Genomic DNA, 21,852 nt, shown 5'->3' on the forward strand with positions numbered 1-21,852 from the left:
AGGACACTACCTATTCATTATGAGAATCCTTATGTTGCCTTTTTGATATATCCAGAAGTGTTCTTACACACAACTGAACAGTTTTACTTCCATCACCAAATCTCCTGTGGTAAGAGACAAAAAAAACTGCAGATGCTGGGTTCCAAGGTAGACAAACAGGAGGCTGGAAGAACACAGCAAACCAGGCGGCATCTGGAGGAATGGTAATACCTGAAACATTGACTTCTCCTTTCCTCCAGATGCTGCCTGGCTTGCTGCGTTCTTACAACCACCTGTTTGTCTACCTCCTGTGGTATGTTGCCTTTTCTAATATTAATTGTAGTTTTCAGCATTTTTCATGTTTTCTCAGACATGGAAGCAGTCTATGTCCATATGCAGCAAGACCTGGATGGCATTTGAGCTTGGGCTGATACGTGGCAAGTTACACTCATGCCACACAATTGCCAGGCAATTGACACCTCCAGCAAAGCAGATCTAACCATTTCCCCTTGAAAGTCAATGGCATTACCATCACCAGCTTCCACATTACCAACATCTTGGGGATTATCATTGATAACCATTAGACCAGACATATAATCATAGTGACTGCAGGAACAGATCAGAGGCTGAGAATTCTACTGTGGTTAACTCACCTCTTGATTCTCAAAGCCTGTCTACTGCCTATAAAACACAGGTCAGGAATGTGATGGAATATTCTCCACTTGCCTGAATAAGTGCATGTTCAATAACACGAAAGAAACTTGACACCATTCAGGACACATAGGAGCAGGAAGGCTGACGTTTCGGGCCTAGACCCTTCATCAGATGATTCATTTCTGATGAAGGGTCTAGGCCCGAAACGTCAACCTTCCTGCTCCTATGATGCTGCTTGGCCTGCTGTGTTCGTCCAGCTCTACACCTTGTTGTCTCAGACTCTCCAGCATCTGCAGTTCCTACTATCTCTGACACCATTCAGGACACTGCAGTTTGCTCGATTAGCACCCATCAACTACCTTAAATACTGAGCCCCATTGACACACATTGGCAGCAGTGTTTACTCTATACATGATGCATCACAGCAACTCACCATGGTGACTTTTACAGCACTTTTCAAACACACAACGTAGAGTGGCTAAAAAGACTAAGCTAGTAGATGCATGGGAACACCACCACGTGCAAGTTCCCCTCCAAGCCAGATTTAGAACTATGTTGCTGTTCCTTTGCTGTGTGAGTCAGAATTCTGGAACTTCATAACAGCATTATGGGTCTACCCTACATGGACTGTAGTGATTAAAAAAAGACAGCCCACTACCACCTTCTCAAGGACAATTATGGATGGACAACAAATGCTGAACTTGCCAGCAATGCCCACATCTTGTGAAAGGACTTTTAAAAATCACAATAGTGACTACACTTCAGAAGTTCATCCTTGACTGTAAGTACATTGGTATATGCTGCTGTTATGAAAGATGTTACAGAAATTTAAATTTTCTTTATATGTATTCAAGTTGCTGTGCTCTTTTGAACCTTAAACCAAAATCAGACAAGTCTATCAGGTAGTGAAACTTCACAGATCATTTCCTTTATCATTATGTTTGTGATTTTGTTTGAGACCAGGCATCGATACAATATTCTGCCAAGAGTGAGAGCAAGCTAACATTTCGAATCTAGATGACTCTTCATCATATCTGAAGTGACATGTGGAGGGGACAGCATTTATGCTATGGTGGGGTGTAAAGTGCTGGTGAAGACAAAATGTTGATAGTTAAGGTTAAGTAATCTGAATGTGAGAATGGCAGAATAATGGTGTGCGGTGCTGGAGGAACACAGCAGGTCAGGCAGCGTCAAAGAGCAAGAAAGTCAATGTTTCGGGTTTATACCTTTCATCAAGATTGGGAAGGGGAAAGGGAGCTGGGAAATAAATAGGGGGAGGGAGGTGGGGCTGGGGGAAGGTAGGTGGGATGATGATAGGTGGATGCAGGTAGAGAGTAGTGGAGATTGGTCAGTGGGAAAGGTGGGGCAGATAGGTGCGAAAGAGGGTGGACAGGTAGTGTCAGGTCAAGGAGGTGGGGATGGGAGGGAGGGTTAGACATGGGATTAGGCCGGGGGTGGTGAGATTTTGAATTCAATGTTGAGACCAGCGGGCTGCAGGCTCCCAAAGCAGAATATGAGGCATTGTTCCTCCAGTTTGTGTGGTATCATTGTGACACTGGAGGAGGCCCAGGATGGACTTGTCACCAAGAGAGTGGGAGTGGAAGGGGGTGTTAAAATGGTTAGCAACTGGAAGGTTGCTAGTTGATTATAGAAGGTGTAGTTGATTATAGCATGCAGAACGCAGATGCTCCGCAAATCAGTCACTGAGTCTGCGCTTAGTCTCACTGATGTAGAGGAAACCACATTGGGAGCAATGGATACAGTAGAACAGATTGGAGGATGTATCGGTGAATCCCTGTTGGATATGGAAAGATTGTCTGGGATCTTGGACGGAGGTGAGAGGGGTGGTGTAGCGGCAGGTGTAGGACCTCGTGCGGTTGCAGGGAAAGGGGCCCAATGTGGTGGGGTTGGTGGGGAGTGTGGATCAGATGAGGCAGTCATGGAGTGAACGGTCCCTATGAAAGGCAGTCAGGGGTGGAGAGGGAAATATCTCTTTGGTGGTGGGATTGGATTGCAGGTGTGGAAGTGACGGAGGATGATGCACTGTATGCGGAGGTTGGTGAGGTGGTAGGTGAGGACCAGGGGAACTCTGTCCTTATTTTTGTTGGGGGGAGCGGGGTTTGAGGGCAGAAGTGCGAGAAATGCAAAAGATGCGGTTGAGGACATCATGAATCTACAGAGAGGGAAGTTGTGGTCCTTGAAATAAGAGGACATCTGGGATGTCTGGGAGTGGAACACTCCATCTTGGGCGCAGATGCGGCGGAGGCAGAGGAATTGGGAGTAAGGGATCGCATTCTTGCAGGAGGGTGGGTGAGAGGAGGTGCAGTCAAGCTAGCTATGGGAGTTGGTGCGTTTGAAATAGATGTCGGTGTTAAGACGGTTACTGGAGATGGAGACAGAGAGGTCCAGAAAGGGAAGGGAGGTATTGGAGATGGTCCAGGTGAATTTGAGGTTGGGGTGAAAGGTGTTAGTAAAGTTGATGAACTGTTCAAGCTCCTCATGGGAGCACAAGACAACACTGATACAGTCATCGGTGTAGCAGGCAAGGTCAGAAATCACACGACATCAGGTTATGGTCCAACAGGTTTATTTGAAAACACAAGCTTTACGAGCCTCGCTCCTTCTTCAGGTGTTAGTAGTTCAGGTGTTAGCACTAACACCTGAAGGAGTGAAGCTCAGAAAGCTTGCGTTTTAAAATAAACCTATTGGACTACAACCTGGTGTCATGTGATTTCTGACCTCGTCCAACCCAATACAACTCTGGCACTTCCACATCAATGTAGTGGAGCAAGAGGTGAGGGATAGTGCCAGTGCAACAGCGAAAGAGGGACTGATCCATGTATCCCAAGAAGAGGCAGGCATAGCTTGGACCCATATGGGTGCCCATAGCCATCCCTTTAGTTTTTAGGAAGTGGGAGGAGTTAAAGGAAAAATTGTTGAAGGGAAGGACAAGTTCCATTAGGTGGATAAGGGTGTCAGTGAAGGGAGACTAGTTGGGCCTGTGGGAGAGGAAGAAGTGGAGCACTTTTAGGGCATCTGAGTGGGGGATACGTGTGTACGGGATTGAATGTCCATGGTGAAGATGAGGGGTTGGGGGCCAGGGAATTGAAAGTCTTGGAAGAGATGGAGGGCATGGATCGTGTTCCGAAAGTTGGTGGTGAGTTCCTGGACAGGGGGTGGAGAAAGACAGAGTAAGGGTCTGCTTCCACCCACGTGACTGTTCCCATACACACACTAACTCCTGAGACAGTCTCCAAGCCCGCTCCCTGCTCCAGTTCTACACCTAGTCCCAGCCCCACACCTAGCCCCAGCCCCAAGCCCTGCAGTGTATTCACCATACCCCCAGACTTCTTCCTCACTGAGGACAAATGGTCAGTCCTCAGCAAAGGACTCACCTTCATTCTCCTGTGCCCACACATCAATGAATTCCGTTCACGTTTGGATCTCAAACTCTTCTTCTGCCATCTCCACCTCCCCCTCCGCTCCCATTTCTTTGACCGGGAGTCTAACCCACCCTGAACAGACCCCTTCTCCCGCCTCCACCAAACTTCATCCTCCTGGACACCACCCAAGGCCTCCTACCCTCCCTCGACCTCTTCATCTCCAACTGCCATCATCTCGCCTCAACATCTCCACCCCTCTCACTCACTTCAACCTCTCCCCAATGGAACGCACAGCCGTCCGCTCCCTCCAACCCCAACCTCACCATCAAACCCATGATAAGGGGGGGGTGTGGTGGTGGTATGGCACACTTGACCTCTGCATCGTGGAGTCAGGCACCAACTCTCCAACATCTCCTCCTACTGCCCCCTTGATCATGACCCCACCCCTGATTACCAAACCATCATCTCTCAGACCACCAATAACCTCATCACCACAGGAGGCCTCACACCCACAGCCTCCAACCTAATCATTCCCCAACCCTGCACCGACCGTTTCTATCTCCTTCCCAAAATCCACAAACCGATCTTCCCCGGTCGACCTACTGTCTCTGCCTGCTCCAGCCCCACTGGATACATCTCCACCCACCTTGACTCCCCGGTCCAGGAACTCCCCACCTATCTTCAGGACACTACTACCTCATCTTCACCATGGACATTCAATCACTGTACACATATATCCCCCACACAGATGCCCTAAAAGTCCTTTGCTTCTTCCTCTCCCACAGGCCCAACTGGTCTCCCTTCACCGACACCCTCATCCACCTAATGGAGCTTGTCCTTCCCCTCAACAACTTTTCCTTTAACTTCTCCCACTTCCTACAAACTAAAAGGATGGCAATGGGCATCCATACGGGTGCAAGCAATGCCTGCCTCTTCAAAGGATATGTGGAACAGTCTCTCTTCTGCTGTTAACACTGGCACCATCCCTCACCTTTCCCTCCTCTACATTGATGACTGTATGGCACTGCCTCATACTCTCATGAGGAGCTTGAACAAGTCATCACCTTTACTTTCACCCCAAACTCAAATTCACCTGGACCGCCTCTGATACTTCCCTCTCCTTCCTAGACCTCGCCATCTCCATCTCCAGTAACCGTCTCAGCACCGACATCTATTTCAAACCCACCGACTCCCTTGACTACACCTCCTCGCACCCACCCTTACTCCCAATTCCTCTGCCTCTGCCGCATCTGCTTCCAAGATGGAACGTTCCACTCTCAGACATCCCAGATTTCTGCCTACTTCATGGATCACAACATCCCCCTCTGTTGATCGAAAATGCCTTCAACCACATCTCTTGCATTTCCCACACTTCTGAGCTCACACCCCCTCCCCCCAACAAAAATAAAGATAGAATTCCCCCTGGTCCTCACATACCACCCCAACTTCCACATTCAGCGCATCATTCTCCGCCACTTCCGCCACCTGCAATCCAACCCCACGACCAAAGAGATATTTCCCTCCCCACCCCTATCTGCCTTTTGTAGGGACCGTTCACTCCGTGACTCCCTCGTCCACTCCACACACCCCACTAAACCCCACCACACTGGGCACCTGTCCCTGCAAGTGCAGGAGGTGCTATACCTACCCCAACACCTACAACTCCACTCTCACCTCCGTACAAGGCCCCCAGATGATCTTTCCAAATCCAACAGGGATTCACCTATACATCCTCCAACCTGGTCTACTGTATCCGTTGCTTGTGATGTGGCCTCCTCTACATCAATGAAATCAAGCGCAGACTCAGTGACAGATTCATGGTGCATCTGAGCTCTGTATACTATAAGCCACAACACCTTCCAGTTGCCAACCTTTCTAACTCCCCCTCCCACTCCCTTCGTGACATGTCCATCCTGGGCCTCCTCCAGTGTCACCATGCTCTCACACACAAACTGGGGGAACAACGCCTCATATTCCAGTTCGGGAGCCTACAGCCCGATCGCCTCAACTTAGAATTCACCAGTTTCAAAATCTCCCCACCCCTGGCCTCAACCCACATCCAACCCTCCCTCTCAACCCTGCCTCCTTGAACTGACACTACTTGTTCATCTTCTTTCCCACCTATTTGCCATTCCCTTCCCACTGACCAATCTCCACTACTCCCTACCTGCATCCACCTATCACCATCCCACCTACCTTCCCACAGCCCCACCCATCTTCCCCTATTTCCCAGTTCTCTTCCCTCTCCCCAGTCCTGGTGAAGGGTTTAAACCCAAAATGTTTACTCTCCTGCTCCTCTGATGCTGCCTGACTTGCTGTGTTCCTCCAGCTCCACACTATATTGACTCTGACACCAGCACCTGCAGTTCTTGCTACCTCAGAATAATGGTGTGTCTAACTGCTAGACTTGAAAGAGCAGGCAGTCCCACTGAGGTGGCAATGTAACAAATAAAACTAAAAGGAAGAAATGGGAGTTGGTTCACAGTTTGAAGGCGTGGAATTCAATATTAAGTCCAGGAGGTTGTAAAGTGCCTAGTCAGAAGATGAGATGTTGTTCCTCCAGTTTGCGCTGTGATTCACTGTAACATGCTCAGGACAGACAAGTGGGTCCATCTTCAGCGTTTGTTGTTTTCAGTACAGATTCCATCATCTGCAGTAATTTGCTCCTTTATTCTGCCAAGAGAATACAACTCTGAGCATGCGGATACCACCCGGCCGGGCCGCGCTTGCGCACATTGAAACATGTCAGTTTCCGGGGTTGGATCCCTGAGACGGAATTGTTACTCTGTTACTAAAGGATACATTCTAATTTCGAATTCTGCCTGGATTTTTCGAACCTCGCGCATTTCTTTGCTTTGTATATTCCGTGATGTAGTCATAACAACCTTCTGGACAGCCGGTCTTTATTCGTATTTGCGAAAGTTTCTTTAGGAGGTCGCTTTTAATTTAGACACTTTACGGCTGTTGCTGTTTTCTTCCGGGAGAGAACTTCATGCCCTTCGTCGCTGAAGCGATCATTTATTGGGTCTCAATTATTCTTTGGCTGTGAAGGAAGTTCAAACCAGAATTGAATGGAGATTTACGGACTGTCCAGGTGTTTGCTACGTTCTTTCAAAGAGCGGGCCATTCTTAAAGCCGGTCTCGTTAATTTTTCATCTTTTAAATACGGTTCCATGTGTAAGATTTCAAAGTGTGTGTATGAAACAAGAACATCCGCACCGCATGCATGCGGATTGGAAATTCATCCCCAACATATCTTCCAGTTCAGCGCAAACAGGCAGTGTGAGTATGCATTTAGGATGCACAAATTTATTGAAGCTGTATTTACGCTATAATTCGTCATGGCAGTAAATACAGAAAAGTGGAATACGTACAGTTTGACTAGACTAATAATTGGTGGGTCTTGGAAGCGGAGACATTTCCCATTGAGTTCTATTGTGGTCAGAGGGAGAGAGGGAAGAAAAGGAAAAAGCGAGCATATAAGAGAGATGTTCAAGCCAGAACAATATTAGAGGGATAGAAAGGGAAAGTGATCAACTGAAAGGGTGTTGATATGGAAAATAAATCAGTAATTAGCCAGTCCTTGCTAGATGAGAGGTTGCATGTCTTCTAGAACTTTCTTGTTTCTCCATCTTCGGCCTTCATCATCCACCTTGCTTCAAACCCAGCTACACCTTCAGAACACAGAGCTCACCATTGTGGGTAGTCCACTGCACACTTCCCAGCTGATGAGGTCAAAGCCAACTTTCTCCAAGTGGCTTTCAGGGTATCTTTGAGAAGTTTCCATCGGCTGCCTTGTGATGTTTGACCGTTGGTGAATTGGGAGTAGACTTTGCACTTTGTAATGCAAGTATTCGGTACGCTGATGTAGCAGCTGACCTTGTCCAGTTGCTGCATGAGTGTACCACCCTTGACCTTTTAAAAGAAACATCAAGGTTTAGGGTTGCACCTAAATGTTGAAAAGGCAAATGTCCTCTGATAGCCAAAACTGGCCTCTCTCAAAATTTCCAAGCTTATTGGGCTGTAGGTTGCCTCCTGGAAGCAGTTGATCATTTTGTAACCAGGTGTCCCAGTCAGGAATCATAGACTTGAAGATCCTACACAGAATTCAGTGAATCTTAACTAGCCATCACCTGCAGGCATGCACAAAGTTTGCAGTCTACCAGGTAGCTGGCCTCCTGACACGCACTCCTGTGAAACATATCACTGACATCTCAGAAAGCTCAAGACTTACCATTGGCACTACACATCGAGAATCCGGCAAGTCACTGGATAGGTCACCACCTAACTAACACAAGCATCCTCCAGGAGATGGCCACAAACTGGATACCATGATGGTGTGTTTTGTCCTTATTACTGTTTTGACAAAAAGCATTGTTTTCTAATAATCAACAATAAATCTAATCATCTTGGAATGATTAACATAGAATACAGCAGCACTGAACAAGGCTATTTGGTGCTATGAAAACGTGTCACAATTTGGCCTACTCCTCTTTCCTCCCCACAGCCTTGAAATTTTTCCTATTTCAAATTTCCAGCCAATTTCATGTAGTTTTTAATTTACCAGTGGGACGTGGGCATTGTTGGCTAGCCTGCATTTATTGCCCATCCCTAGCTGCACTTGAAGTTGATGATAACCTGCCTCCTTGAACCTCTGCAGTCCACGTGCTTCAGGTTGACCCTCAATGCCCTGAGGGAGGGAAGTCCAGGATTTTGACCCAACAACAGTGAAGGAACAGCGATATATTTCCAAGTCAGTGTGGTGAGTGGCTTGGAGGGGATCTTGAAGGTGGTGGTGTTCCCATATATCTGCTGCCCTTGTCCTTCTAGATGGAAGTGGTCTTGGGTTTGGAAGGTGCTTTCTAAAGGATCTTAGGTGAATTTCTGCAGTACATCTTGTAGATGGTACACACTGCTGCTGCTACTGAGCATCAGTGTGGAGGGAGTGGATGTTGGAGGATGTGGTGCCAGAAAGGAAGCTGTTTTGTCCTGGATGGTGTCAAGCTTCTTGAGTGTATTGGAGCTGCACCCATCCAGGCAACTGGGATTTATTCCACCACTCTCCTGACTCGTGTCTTGTAAATGGTGGACAGTCTTTGGGCAGTCAAGAGGTGAGTTACTCGCCGCAGTATTTCTAGCATCTGACCTGCTGTTGTGGCCACTGTTTATATGGCTAGTCCAGTTGAGTTCCTGGTGAATGGCAATTCCCCTCTCAGGATGTTGATAATGGAGGATTCAGTGATGGTAATACCATTGAATGTCAAAAGGTGGTGATTTGATTGTCTCTTATAGGAGATAGCCATTGTATGGCATTTGTGTGGCACAAATATCACTTGCCTCTTGTTAGCCCAAGCCTAGATATTGTCCAGATCTTGTTGCATTTGAACATGGGTTGCATCAGTATCTGAAGTGTCATGAATTGTGCTGAATATTGTGCACTCACCTGTGAACATCCCCACTTCTGACCTCATGATGGAGGGAATGTCATTGATGAAGCAGCTGAGGATGGTTAGGCCTAGGCCACTGCCCCTGAGGAACTCCAGCAGAGATGGCATGGAGCTAAGATGACTGATCTTTGCAACCGCAACCGTCTTCCTATGTGCCAGGTATGACTCCAACCACCAGAGAGTTTGCCCCCTGATACCCTTTGATTCCAGTTTTGCTCGGGCTCCTTGACACCAGCCTGGTCGAATGCAGCCTTGATATCAAGAGCTATCACAGTTGCCTCACCTCTGGAATTCAGCTCTTTTGTCCATGTTTGAATCAAGGCTATAATGAGGTCAGGGGCTGAGTGTCCCTGGTGGAACCCAACCTGGGCATCACTAAGCAAGTGCTGCTTGATAGCACTGTTGATGACACCTTCAATCACTTTACTGATGTTCGAGAGTAAACTGGTGGGGCGGTAATTTTCCGTGTTAGATTTATCCTGTTTTTTGTGTACAGGACATACCTGGGCAATTTTCCACATTGTTGGATAGGTGCCAGTGTTGTAACTGTACTGGTCACTTGGCTAGGGAAGCAACAAGTTCTGAAGGTCGGGTCTTTAGTATCATTGCTAGAATGTTGTCAGGGCACATAGCCTTTGCAGCATACAATTTGTTCCTATTGAATCCACTGCTTCCATTCTTCCAGGCAATGCCTTCCATAATGTATTATTTTCAAGGATAAACCATGGCCAAAAGCAACATCCTTTGCACCTATTATTAGCACATGGATTGTATACCAATCTCTCCTGGACTACTCCTAGCGCTCCCATTGGCTTGGCATTGGTGCATCCTCATCATCTGTTTCTCTTGCTCCTCCTCCCCCTTTGCCAATAGGATAAAAGAGATCATTTTCTAGTCTTCTCCTGTTCTAAGGAAGAGTTCTTGGACTCTAAACATTAACTCTGTTTCTCCCTCAACACACAGCATCAGACCTGTTGAGTTTTTCCAGCACTTTGTTTTTATTGCAGCATCCTACTATTTCAGCATGGCATCTTCTGTAAGGAAGCCTATTTAAGCATAAGAAGCAAAACATCTATTTTGTCAACTCCAAACTACCTTTTAGAAGAAAAGGAAATTGGAATTATTGAAGATTGGATGTTGACTTCATTGCAACAACTGGCACTTGCCGAGCCTAGAATTAAATAAAAATGAAAAGTTATTTCATGTAAAGACTAGACCAGGGAGTGTAAAAATTAGGAGATGCTGGAAGAGGAAGGCTTTGATAACTCTTGGGTACTGGTATTGGATGAAGTAATAAGTCAAGTAGACTTAAAGAAGAAATTTTAGGTTATTATCTAGATGACACACAGTCACAGCTTTGAGGTGAAACAATAACTTGCATTTCATTATTGGCATGTTGAACTGAAAAAATAAGCATGGTTGAATTTAGGAACGGGAATAGACCATTCCCCCTTCTGCCGTTCAGTTAGATCATGACTGAAATAGTACTGTGTCCCTCTTACTCCTCAAATATGACAGCTCCATTGCAAATATTGAATCAAGCTAGAGTAATTTATCCTAGTGTTAGTTTATTGGGGTAGTTTATCTATGGGCCATTCACTACACAAGTTTTCAGTAACTTGTGCTCCATCTGATGTCATCTCCATGTATATGGTGTGTAATTGTCTAAATTATTGCAAGGCTGCATTCAGCATCACCTGCCATGCTAAAATGGATTTAATTTAACATTGGACAAAGAAATAAATAATTGGCTTTCATGCACTTTTGTGACATTAACGTTTCAAAACATTTCACAATGCATGAAATACACTTTTCAAATACGGTCTATATTGGGAATGTGAAATGATATGGCATCCATTTTGCACACGATCAGATTAGATGGACAAGTAAATTTTTTTAGCGATGCTGAAAACCAATGGGATTACGCTAGGAAGTCTGAACCTTTGTTTCAGTACTGAACAGCCCTAGGTCTCTCAGCCCAAGATCCCAACTTAATCTCTCCCCTCAGAGATGCCAGTCTTGCTGTTCCTATTTTCTGTGCTAAATCTTTATCATATTTAATGACTTGTAGGTAATGTTGTCTGAGCCTCATCTATGCTAAATAATTTTTCGATTCTATATTTAGTAGCAAACCAGCATACAGGTATACTTGTTTGTGTAGAAAGCAAGTCTTTAATATTTACATCTTTTCACTTTCTTCAGTAATTGGTTGGCGATACCGCAGTACAGACTCCTCACAAACGACACTTGTCAGTGTGATTCCTGTATTTTCTGTGGTAAGTACAATCTGTATTTTTTAAATTCACAGAAAATATGCAAGTACCACATTAAGAATATTTATTTTACAGATGAGATATGACAGTGCTGGGAATGTAAGCTTCTTTGGTAAGTTTGCCTTCAACTCTTATATTTTCCAAATGTATTCATTGTCAGGAGAAATTTTTTTTGTATCAATTCGTAAATCAGTCTTAATCTCAACCTCCCTGTGGTGCCAATCCCTCACTACGCAGTCATCTTCTTAATTGCTTATCCTATGTGTATCTTCAGTGGCCCAATAAAAGAAACAAGCAGGTAGTTCTCATTTAATTTTAAATCCTTCTATCATTTTAGGTCGGGCATGCAATCAGGTCTGTTTCATCAATAACTTGCATTTATATAACACTTATTTAATGCAGAACAAGGCCCCTTGCTGCTTCACAGATGCATAATTAAGCATGAAACCAATAAAACTTAATATTGTAGATAGTAAGAACTGCAGATGCTGGAGTCAGAGATAACACAGTATGGAGCTGGAGGAGCACAGCAGGCCAGGCAGCATCAGTGGAGCAGGAAAGTTGACGTTTCAGATTGGGACCCTTTTTCAGAAGAAGGCTCCTGACCCGAAACATCAACTTTCCTGCTCCACTAAACTTAATATTGGGTTGAGGTTGGAAAATCTAAACTTTAGATGGATTTTAAGGGAGAGAGAGTGGAGGGATTTATAGAGGATTCCAAAAAGAGGGCATTTCACTGCTGTAAAGTTGACTGCCTCCTGTTGAGCTATGCTTTGAATTTCTTAAAGTCGGTCGATTTAATTTTCATCAGCAACAGGCATTGGGCAAACAGTGGTGATCGGTCATGGCACCTCACTGCCCTTTGCAAGAGACCTAAGCCATTTTAAAAATTCTGCCCCCTTACATCTGATTAGGTGTTAGCATTCCATGGTTTTGCAGGGCTGATTCCATAGACAGCTGATCAGAGCCTAAATCTGTTGAGGCATGCGTGCAAAGAGTGGGCACTAAGTCAATGTAACATGATGAAATTCATATTAATGCTGCTGAATGTTTAGTTTGATGTGTGGTTTAAGTGGCAGAATGAGTCTGCTTATACTTAAATTCAGTGCCACCTTCTCTAGTGTATTTGTTTTTCTTAAGTTGTGAGAGCTGGTAAACATTCCCAATTTATTGCGCAAACTGATTCAATGATAGTGATTTTTTTCATCTTAGAACGAAAGAAGACGGAACTATACCAGGAACTTGGCCTTCAGGCTCGAGATTTACGATTTCAACATTTAACAAGCATTAATACGAGGAATAATTGCATCATCCTAAGAATGGAGGTAAGAAGGCTCTCAGTGATGCTTCGGGTTAATTCAGTGTTGAAAATCTCTCTCTTTCATTGCATTCACGGGGTAAGCATAACAGAAACATGATTGGCATCTAGAACCCATTCCTAGTTGCTCTTGAAGTGAACATTTTTACTTGAACTGCTGTAGTACCTATAATGAAGGCACTCTGACTATGCTGTTAGGGAATTCCATGATCCTGGGGCAGGGAAAATGAAAGAATAGCAATGTATGTCCAAATCGGGGTGATAAGTGACAAGGAGGTCATGGTGTTCCCATTTGTCTCTGTCCCTCAAAGAGGGAGAGACCCATTGGAACTGGGAGGAGAGTGCATCAGGTCAGCTTCATTGTGCAACTAACTGGAAGAATAGAAACAAACACAGAGAATGCTGGAGAAACTCAGGTTTAGCAGTATCACTGAAGAAAAAAATAGAGTTAATGTTTTGGAAATGGGTTAGCTTTGTTTTTAAAGGAAAGTATGTGTGATGGTGAGTAATGACATAAGTGCAAGAGATCATGATGTGGAATCAATTTAGTGGAAATGAGAAATATCAAGAGGAAAAAGTCACAGGTGGAAGTTGCCTATCGGCCTGTAAAGAGTTGCTTCACTGTAGGACAAAGTATAAATCTAATAATAATGGAGATGTGTAAGAAGGACGCTACAATAGCCATGTGGGTGATTTTAATTTGCATATTGACTGGACAAATCAAGTGGGCAAAGGTAACATGGAAAACAAATTTCTAGAGACCATTAAGGATTGCTTCTTAATAATAAAGGTTAATAAGGGGATCTGGTAGATGTAATGTATTTGGATTTCCAGAAGGCACTTGATCAGATGTTACATAAAAGACACAGGATAGGAGGTCACAGTATTAGGGGTAATGTATTAACTTGGATTGATTGACATAAAAGACAGAAAGTGGAGACTGACAAGACTGTTTTAGGTTGGAAAGTTGCGACTAGTAGAGTGCTGCAAGGATCAGTCCTCGGGCTTCAATTGTTTACTATCTTTATTAATGATTTGGGACTAGTAGGAACAGAATAATTTATCCATGTTTGCTGATAATACAAAAATTTTTAGGAGGCATTTTGTAATCAGGGCATAACAAATCTGCAAGAGGATATAGATATGTTTATTGAGTGGGCAAAAACTTGGCAAATGGAGTTTGATGTAGGAAATTGTTAGGTCATGCACTTTGATAGCAAGACTATTAATTAAATGGAGAGAGACTCCAAAAAAGTGCAACAGGGTGTTCTTGTTCATGAAACACAAAATGTTCACATTCACATACAGCAAGTAATTAAAAAGGCAAATGGTGTTATAGCCTTTATTGCAAAGGGGTTGGAATTTAAAAATTGGGAAATCTTATTCGAATCGTGCAGGGTGTTGGTGCCAGATATGCGCACAGACCTACAGTACATTATTGTAGCCAGAGCTGTCCAGAACCAACTGCAAGGCAAGAAGGGGAACAAAGGACATTGACCTTGTTCTAGGTATCCTTCGCCTCAGGAAGATTCATTGGTATTGACAACCATCCATAGGGAAGAGGAACCAGTTCAAGGATTCCAGAATGTGCCTTTCCAGACACTTCAGAAGCGCCCACCCCACCCACCTCCTCCCAGCCTGTGATCCACAAACCTACAGCAGTTCAAGCCAAGGCGGGTGAGCCTGCAACTGGGCAGGAGGTTCTCAGAAGGCCAGGGTCCACTAGGGCCAAACAGCCCCTGGGACCACCACCCACGTCATCCAGGCCAATAGAGCAAAGAGTAGGCTCCCTCCACTCCAGTTTCAGAGGCCAGGACTGCATGTAGACATAGTGAGAGGAAGACGAAAAGTCTTACTGAGGGCGTGTAAGTGGCAAAGGAGACACAACTGTAAATAATTTTGCACGTTTATAGACAAGTATCCATTTGCTCATGAATGTCTGATCCCTTGTCTTTGTCACTGTCAGACCTGGTTAAGTCAGCTCTATCTGAGAGATGAGCAGCCTCTTCAGGTATCCTAAGGTTGAAAGAAGTTGTGATGGCCATCTATTACTCATCTCTCAAACTACCGACTCCTTTCCCGCAGATAGCCTCAGACACCAAGTATAGAATTGTAGAACCTTGTTGATGAGTGCAGCCAAGACCTTGCACTTTAATATGGACAACACTGAGATTAAATGCAATGCATAGGGATTGTTCTAGGGCCTGTCCCACCCACATCTTACACCCATCTTATGAGTGAAAGTGCAAGATCAGTGATGATTCTGTGGAGAGAGAGGTTCATTCTACCTATCAGCTTTTCAAGGGAGCACATTGCTAGTCAATAATGGGGAATGTACAATGAGCACCTGACATGTCCATTCTCTCTCATAGCGCATTGGCCTTTGATAAAAGCTGCACTAAGCACTGTTTATTGCACGTTCGACACATTTCAGCACAAGTCCAAGCATGCTCTGAAACAGTGAAGGCTAACTGTTGACTGATGCATTAAAAGGAGATGCCTCAGGATTCCACTGAACTTACAGCCTAATGTGAGAGGTTTTTATTTGAAACACTTAAATATCATATGCTGACTGAAGCTTGAAGAGCTACCTAACCTTAGCACTAAATGATGGTGGTTGGCTGTCTCACTGCTTGCGGCCTTTTCCTGGCGGTCAGTTGCATCTGTAATGTGTAGTTTCTTGAAAGATACTTAACCGTACAATCAAATGGCTAATGACACTGTTATTCAGCAACAGAATGCATCAGTTGTGAAAATAGCAATGCTCACATGTTGTTTGCAGTAAGCAGGGGCTTGCCATATAATTGATAGAATGTTAAACAATGAAGGGAAGTCCAAACCCAGTTCATTCATCTTGGAAGCAGGTTTCAATTAGAGTCTCTGATTTTTCCACTCAGTAGGGCACGGTTTGTCACAATGATGCTTTATTGCAAGGCCTCAGCAGAACAGCCCAAGTTTCAAATATCAGCTTATGAAGGCCTATGGTCTGTTCACTGTGGCTCTTGTGAAAGCATGGCTGGCCTTGTATCTCCATTTGGTGTCAGTCTGAGGGTTTAACGGGGGTTTCATCGACCATGCTTGAAGGGGTGGCCCTTTGCTTTTAGCAGGCATCCCTGTACTGCCCAAGAAAATAGAAACCTACAAATTCCCCAGTATGTATGAATCATGACAGCTCCCAAGGTATCTACCTCAGACCTCCACAGTCTGGCATCACTAGTCACATATAATTTGAACATTGAGTGAGTGTGGGCCATTCAGTTGATGAATCCTGCAGATTGGTGATACACCAATGCTCTGAAAGCAATGTGGGTGCAGTCTGTACTGCCGTGTACCTTGAAGAATCTCACTGCCTGGTCTGTCTGACTCTCATCATGGGGGAAAGGTTTGAACTGCTATGATTTGGAGAAATTGGCACCAGTTATGTCCCGTTATTTTTTGGGTTGAGGATTCAGCGATGCCAGACTGGTCCCCAGTTGATTGTTGAAACGAGTCCCTAGCGTGCACCAATCAGGATAACTGTGACCTTGGCACCCATCAGTCCTTCCAAGCACAAGTCCTCCTTCAACAATTATGACAGTTTGGTCCAGGACAGAGTTGGAGAAAATAACAGCGAGGCCTAAGTTCTGAGTTGCATCATTCTCTTCCACCTCATGGGGAAACTTCACTTGCTGATTTCCCCCCTCGAGGCCATGTGGCAATTTGTGGAGGTTCCAGTTCTTGCTGGCTTCTGTTCATAACTTTGTGATTGCTTTCTCCTTGAATGTTATCTTTGCATTTTGAAGTATCACCACAAGGTCACCAGCCAGTGATGTTCATGTCAGATGCATGAGCAGATAATCTGTGGGGATTGCCAGAACAAGTAAACCATATACCGAATGGTACTCCTGAGTCCTCCTATCTATCACACTCAAGCCTCCTGCTATGCCCTGGCACAGTGTGACATGGAGGCTCTGCAAGGAGGCCAATGTCAGGTCTCACTAAAGAGCTCGGAGGTATGTAAACTTATCAAAATATAGATTGCACAACCAAAGTGTCCATTCAATCAATGCTACATTGATGGAATGGGATACTGCCACTGTGATAGGCATCACCCCGTCAAAAAATGGCAACCTTTCACATCACAGGATGTGTCCTTGCATATTTAAGATTCAGTGTGCAAATAAAACTGCTCCAAATTGCTGTCTTCCACTGATAGCTATGAATGAATTTCAGTAATGTCATGCCCAGGTGACACTTTTAGGTTAGCATCTTGTTATATTTGCTTAACTGACATGACAAGGAGACAATTCTGTGAACAATGCAATGGTCATTGGATGAGGCCATAATTAGTAAAGTGTGTTCTTGGACAATAAATGACCTGCCAATTAATCACAATTAGATTGCAGATGGGTGGAGTGGATGCATGATTAATCCAGTGCATTTAGCAGGAACATAAAAGTCATTTCCCTCTGACCCCAAAAGAAATAAAGGAGCCCTCTGGGCAATTAGGGATGGGTAATGAACGTTGGACTAGCCAGCAATTTCCCTCATCCTGTGAATGAATTTAAAAGAAAGGTAACTTACTCTGCCAACTCTACGTGAGGTTACAGACTTTTTTTTAATTATTCTGCAGTTGACTTTGCATCGGAGATGGCAGCATTTCAATTTCATGCCCTTGTCAGGAACTTGCAGAATCTGCCTGAGTCTCAGGATGACTCTCCCTGCCACCTCCCATTCCCACCCAAAAATATCTCTCAAGTTCCCTTTTGTGGTGTGTCCCCAGTGACGTTCCAGCTTCCTTTGTCCCACCTCCCAGCTCCTTCCAAAGTCCTGGAGCTCCTGTCCTCTCCTATGCTCTATGCTCCCTCCCTTCTGTCTTGAATCGCCCCTTTCGCTGCAATCGTTCCCTCAGTGACCCAGACAGGCTGGCAGCCTCCAACTAAGCAGTGTGAGTGACGGCTAAGAAATGAAGCCAAGAGCAATAAGATGCACCCTGTTTAGATACGTTAGATGTGTGTTTGCTCCATACACAAACCATCCTGGCAAAAGTATGTCTGTCTTAGGTGTCCCTGAGCTCCAGGTTCAAGTCCTGAAGGGCTGAAGTCATGTGAGAGATGGACTGAGAGCAAGCATGTTGATATGATGAGACTGGTGTTATGCTGATTTCAACTTGCATAGGTGAAGGGAGGGATATGGATAGTATCCTTGGAATATTCCGGGACGTTATGGTGAGGGCAGAGTTGAGTGAAGGCAGTGACTAACAATTGGCGTGTTGCAGTCACTGCATATCCACTCTGATTTGCATGTTGGGAGTTGGTGCTGTTTATTTTCTCAGGAAAGGAGAGGCAAATTGATTATGGTATATAAATGAGGCAAGTTGGGGTGACAACGAAATGCAAATGTGTGGAAATAAGATAGTTGCTGCTTTGGAGCAAGATTCTTGCTTGAGGGGAAAATTGGAAAAAATTCTCAACATCTAGATTCAATTTTATTTTTCTATTTTGACTGTATTTTTCCAACTTTCTCACCATCCACTTATTTAGTACAAACAAAAATGTTTTTATGACAATTAAAGTATAAATCTCTCTGGATTAATCCAACCGAGACAAAATGTCATGTTTTCTTCAGATTTTCAAGAAACCCAATGCACTACCAGTTGTCACGGAGACAGAAAGCTCTGGATAATCATGGAAAGGAAAGATTTAGTCTAGCCCTACATAATGCCTTTCATGATCTCTGGACAGCCCAAAGTGTTTACAACTAATAAAAACCTTTGTAGTTTCTACAAGAAATGCAGCAGCCTATATGCACACAGCAAGGTCCCACAAACTGTATTGTCATAACAACCAGATTATCTGTTCTGGTGATATTGACTGATCTTTAAATATTGCCCAGGATGCTGCAAAAATCTAATTTGCTCTTTAAAAGATCCCTTGGAACGTTTCATATTCACAAGAGAGTTAGTTTAATGCCTCATGCAAAAGATGGGAATAAATTCTGAAATGGTTTTTGACGCAAATAAAATGAAGAAGTATTAAAAATTGGAACTTTTAGATTTGCTTACATGCACGTGCTTAGTTAGTGTTATCCTTGCCGACAATTTCAAAGTAATAGTTGTGCATTTTGTTCTCTTTTTGACAGATAATAAAGGCTGTAATTACTCCAGAGCATCTTCTTATCCTGGATTATCGACAATCAAATCTGGAGCAGTGGCTTTTGAAGGATCTGGCATTGCAATTAACTGGAGAAGGTCATCTGGTCACATACTCTTTGCCTTTTGAATTCAGAGCCATAGAAGCAATACTTCAGCACAGGGTTAGTGAAATGAGAATTATTTATGTTGTAAATGCATCAAAATTTTTTTGAAATTTGTGTTCCTAAAAATGGAAACTTGTGTAATTGGGCAAATGAAATGTTTTAGAAAATGATATGTTTCACTACATTATCTATCTTTGTGCAAAGTTTTGACCAACCACATAGTTAAATTTTCTGAAATGAATCATTTGCCTCCCTCAGCTTTGCAATAAAGTTTTTTGTTCTTGATGAGTGTACTCCATTCAATTATGGTATCATGGCCATAACTGAAATAGTAGTTACAATTTCTCCTTGCGGGTCAGCTACTGAATGCAATATATGATGTTTTTATATGGACGTTCGTTGATGGTTATATGAACATAAGTGACTTCCTTTTGCAATTCTTTCCAATCAAACCTTAGGTTTTAAACCCAAAACATTACATTTTACCACATCCTTAAAGTCACTGTTGGCAAATCCACGGGAGATTTATTAGTAGAGGTATTAAGACCATGCAGCTCGTCTGAGGTGTTTACCCCACACTGATTAATGTAAATATCTGCTTCTCTTTTTAAAAAAAAATTGTCCCACCTCAAATCAAATTCTTTCCACTTGATTATTTGTTAACTTATTACTTTAGATTCAAATTTATGGAGAGATCATAAATAAGTTATCGAGAAGAGTAATTAAAAAGAATGGAAACAGAAGTTGCTGGAAAAGCTGAGTCGGTCTGGCAGCATCTGTGAAGAAAAAATCAGAGTTAACATTTCAGGTTCGGTGACCCTTCCTCAGAACTGATGGTAGCTGGGAAAACGTCAATTTATGTGCAGAAAATAGGGAGAGGGGTGGGGTAGGGAGTAAATGATAGAGCCTAAAGACAGAGAAGACAGTTGGACAGACAAAGGAGTTGATGACGATCTGGCCAGGAGGGTGGATAGTTGTTAATGGGGACTGTTAATGACTAACAACAGGGGGTGTGTAATGGCAGGCTGTGTGATAACAAGGCCTGGTGTGTGGGGTAGGGGGCTGGGACATGGGAGAGTTTAGGCCCCCTAAAATGATTGAACTTGATATTGAATAGTTTTCCCAGGTACCATCAGTTCTGAGGAACCCAAAATATTAACTCTGATTGTTTTCTTCACAGATGCTGCCAGACCTGCTGAGCTTTTCCAGCAACTTCTGTTTTTGTCCCTGATTTACAGCATTCACAGTTCTTTCGGTGTTTATTAAGAAGAATGTTTACCTCCTGCTGGGCTAAATTTTGTTGGAATTCCAGAACGGCAATTCTCTACAGACAGATAACAATCATTGTCTTCAATTCTGATTAATAGAGTGGTTATTTGTCTTCCCTAATGTTATAACATGATTTCCAAGCTACCAGTTCCAAAAAACTAAATATAATCAAATTCTGAAAGCTTTCTAAGTACAAGATTCCAAAATGTTAAAGGCTAATTACAGGCAACTTTACCTAAGATCTTTGTTGGTCTCAAAATATATCTTGAAGTAGCCACATGGAAATGACAAACAAAAAATTCAAATATTTGAGTGAAAATCTATCAAATGAAAGTTATTACAGCCAGTTGCCAGGGTGCTGCCAAATGGGAGGATTCATACTTATATTCTATCAATACCATGGGTATCATCCCTCGACATGCTGCTGAATGACAGGCTCTTGGCTTCATTCTGTGTATCCTACGCTGGCAGGAATAAAAAAGCCAACAGAGGAAGTCAAAAGTCAATTTGTATAATAGAATTTGTGGCCTTGAACAAACGAGGTATTTTAAACATATCTTCACCTCCACGAGCATATATCCTCCTGTCCTTGTGGAATGTATGACTGTTTATAGTAAATTCAATGTCACATGTTATCTACAAAACTGTGGTATGTGGAGTATATTTCACTTTTTTTTTTGTCTATCCTACCAAATATTACCAAAATTTGATGTCACTGTTCAAGAAGAAATATAAATCATTAAATAAAGTTAATTGCAGTGAGCTAAAATTACTTCCAACTCAGATCTGTAGCATTGATAGGTATTTAAACACTGGATTAATACATTTAGTGTTTACTTTGCGGTAGTTAGACCTTATGTCCTGAAAGGGCTTGGTTTTATTTGAGCAGTGAAGTAAAATTATACATGGCATGTTTTCTTCCTTATAAATAGCACACTGTTGAACTTACCACGAGCAGCAGCACAAAGGATTCAATAAGATTAACTTCAACTTTAACTCTGGCTCTCCCTTAATACCATTCAAGTATGAATGTTTTCCTTTCGTGCACCAGAAGCCACCTTTCTGACTTAATTCACTGGTTGTGATTGATTACCTTAATGCTGTGAGCCCACTTATACCAAGATGACTCTGGATATACTGATTCTATTTGGCACACTTGGAACTGTCAAACCAAGGACAATTGTATTTCATCATTCTGTGTTCTAATTCAGTCTTACAACAATCCAACTTTACCTCCATTTACATTTTTGAGGTCCATGTATTCTTAAGATTTTTTGTATTGTTTTAAATCT

The 21,852-nt window shown here is 43.4% G+C and overlaps 1 protein-coding gene across 4 annotated transcripts in view; it reads left to right on the top strand.

Moving 5' to 3' along the window:
• The first annotated feature begins 6,740 nt into the window (after nt 1-6,740).
• mrs2 (magnesium transporter MRS2) overlaps nt 6,741-21,852 on the top strand; it is a 39,773-nt gene continuing 24,661 nt past the window's right edge. For 2 of the 4 annotated variants that reach the window (XM_048616625.1, XM_048616631.1), the window contains exons 1-5: nt 6,741-7,298; nt 11,666-11,739; nt 11,812-11,848; nt 12,949-13,061; nt 19,175-19,348. In XM_048616625.1, coding sequence (XP_048472582.1) covers nt 7,088-7,298; nt 11,666-11,739; nt 11,812-11,848; nt 12,949-13,061; nt 19,175-19,348 — 609 coding nt within the window. In that variant the 5' untranslated portion in view covers nt 6,741-7,087. The remainder of the gene's footprint in view (nt 7,299-11,665; nt 11,740-11,811; nt 11,849-12,948; nt 13,062-19,174; nt 19,349-21,852) is intronic. The other 2 variants (XM_048616645.1, XM_048616637.1) reach the window with 2 other exon arrangements.

The sequence above is a fragment of the Rhincodon typus genome, chromosome 2 (assembly GCF_021869965.1).
Source record: "Rhincodon typus isolate 14 chromosome 2, sRhiTyp1.1, whole genome shotgun sequence".
Taxonomy (NCBI): domain Eukaryota; kingdom Metazoa; phylum Chordata; class Chondrichthyes; order Orectolobiformes; family Rhincodontidae; genus Rhincodon; species Rhincodon typus.